Source organism: Gavialis gangeticus, unplaced genomic scaffold, assembly GCF_001723915.1.
Source record: "Gavialis gangeticus isolate Ggan-Ray unplaced genomic scaffold, GavGan_comp1, whole genome shotgun sequence".
NCBI classification, from domain to species: Eukaryota; Metazoa; Chordata; order Crocodylia; family Gavialidae; genus Gavialis; species Gavialis gangeticus.
In genome coordinates this window covers 62,212,142-62,212,962 of record NW_017729024.1, presented here as the reverse complement: position 1 = coordinate 62,212,962, position 821 = coordinate 62,212,142, and the positions used below count along the sequence as shown (strand labels likewise).

General features: G+C 63.6%; 1 protein-coding gene across 2 annotated transcripts in view; it reads left to right on the top strand.

The window, feature by feature from the left end:
• Positions 1-571: 571 nt before the first annotated feature.
• APTX (aprataxin) overlaps positions 572-821 on the top strand; it is a 16,937-nt gene continuing 16,687 nt past the window's right edge. For both annotated transcript variants that reach the window (XM_019517181.1, XM_019517180.1), the window contains exon 1: positions 572-699. In XM_019517181.1, coding sequence (XP_019372726.1) covers positions 587-699 — 113 coding nt within the window. In that variant the 5' untranslated portion in view covers positions 572-586. The remainder of the gene's footprint in view (positions 700-821) is intronic.

Genomic DNA, 821 nt, shown 5'->3' with positions numbered 1-821 from the left:
TGGGGGCTGGAGCACATGACTTCTGAGGAGCAGCTGAGGAACTGGGTTTAGGGTACAGACTGAGAGGGGATTTGGCAGCAGCCTTTAACCACCTGAAGGGCGGTTACAGGGGGGATGGAGCTAGACTGTCCTCTAGGCGCGTTTGTGGGGTGATATGGAGAAGATAGCGCTGCTAAAGTCGTGTTGACTTCAGAACAGGCATTTCATTTCTGTCAGTCCCGACTGGGCAACTTTTCTTTTGTTGAAGAACTTGGGATTTCAGGCTTTTTCTGGGCCATGAAAATGGAGGCAGCTGGGAGCGCTGGCATCGCCATTACCAGAAGGCCAGATTCTGGCTCTGGCTGCCTTGCCCACGTTAAAGAGGAGGGTTAGGAACCGGGACGCTTCTGCTGTGCAACAGGACCCGCGCCCGAGGAGCCCCTGGGACCAGGGTTTCTAGCACCAGGGGACGGGAGGCACTTCCCCCTCCCCGCGCCCAGCGCAAGACTCACCGCCCCCCCCACGGGCCGCCCCCTGCAGGGCGAGGTGGGGAAGGCGCATGACAGCGCACAGGGCAAGCGTGACATCAAGCCCCGCCCCCACAGCAATGCTGTTTGTGGGCGGAGCTGCTCGCTGTCGCCACTATCGTACGGGTCACCTATTGGCCGGGGCACAGTGGGCGGGGCGGAGCGGGGCGTCACGTGCATGGGTGGTACGCAGGTGCGTGAGCTGCGTCCCGCGCTGTTACCCCCTCCCTTGCCCCTGCGCCGGGGCCGCGTGGTGTGTGGGGGCGGCCCCGGACCGGGAGGCGAGCTGGGGACGCCTTGTGGGCGGGTCCTCGC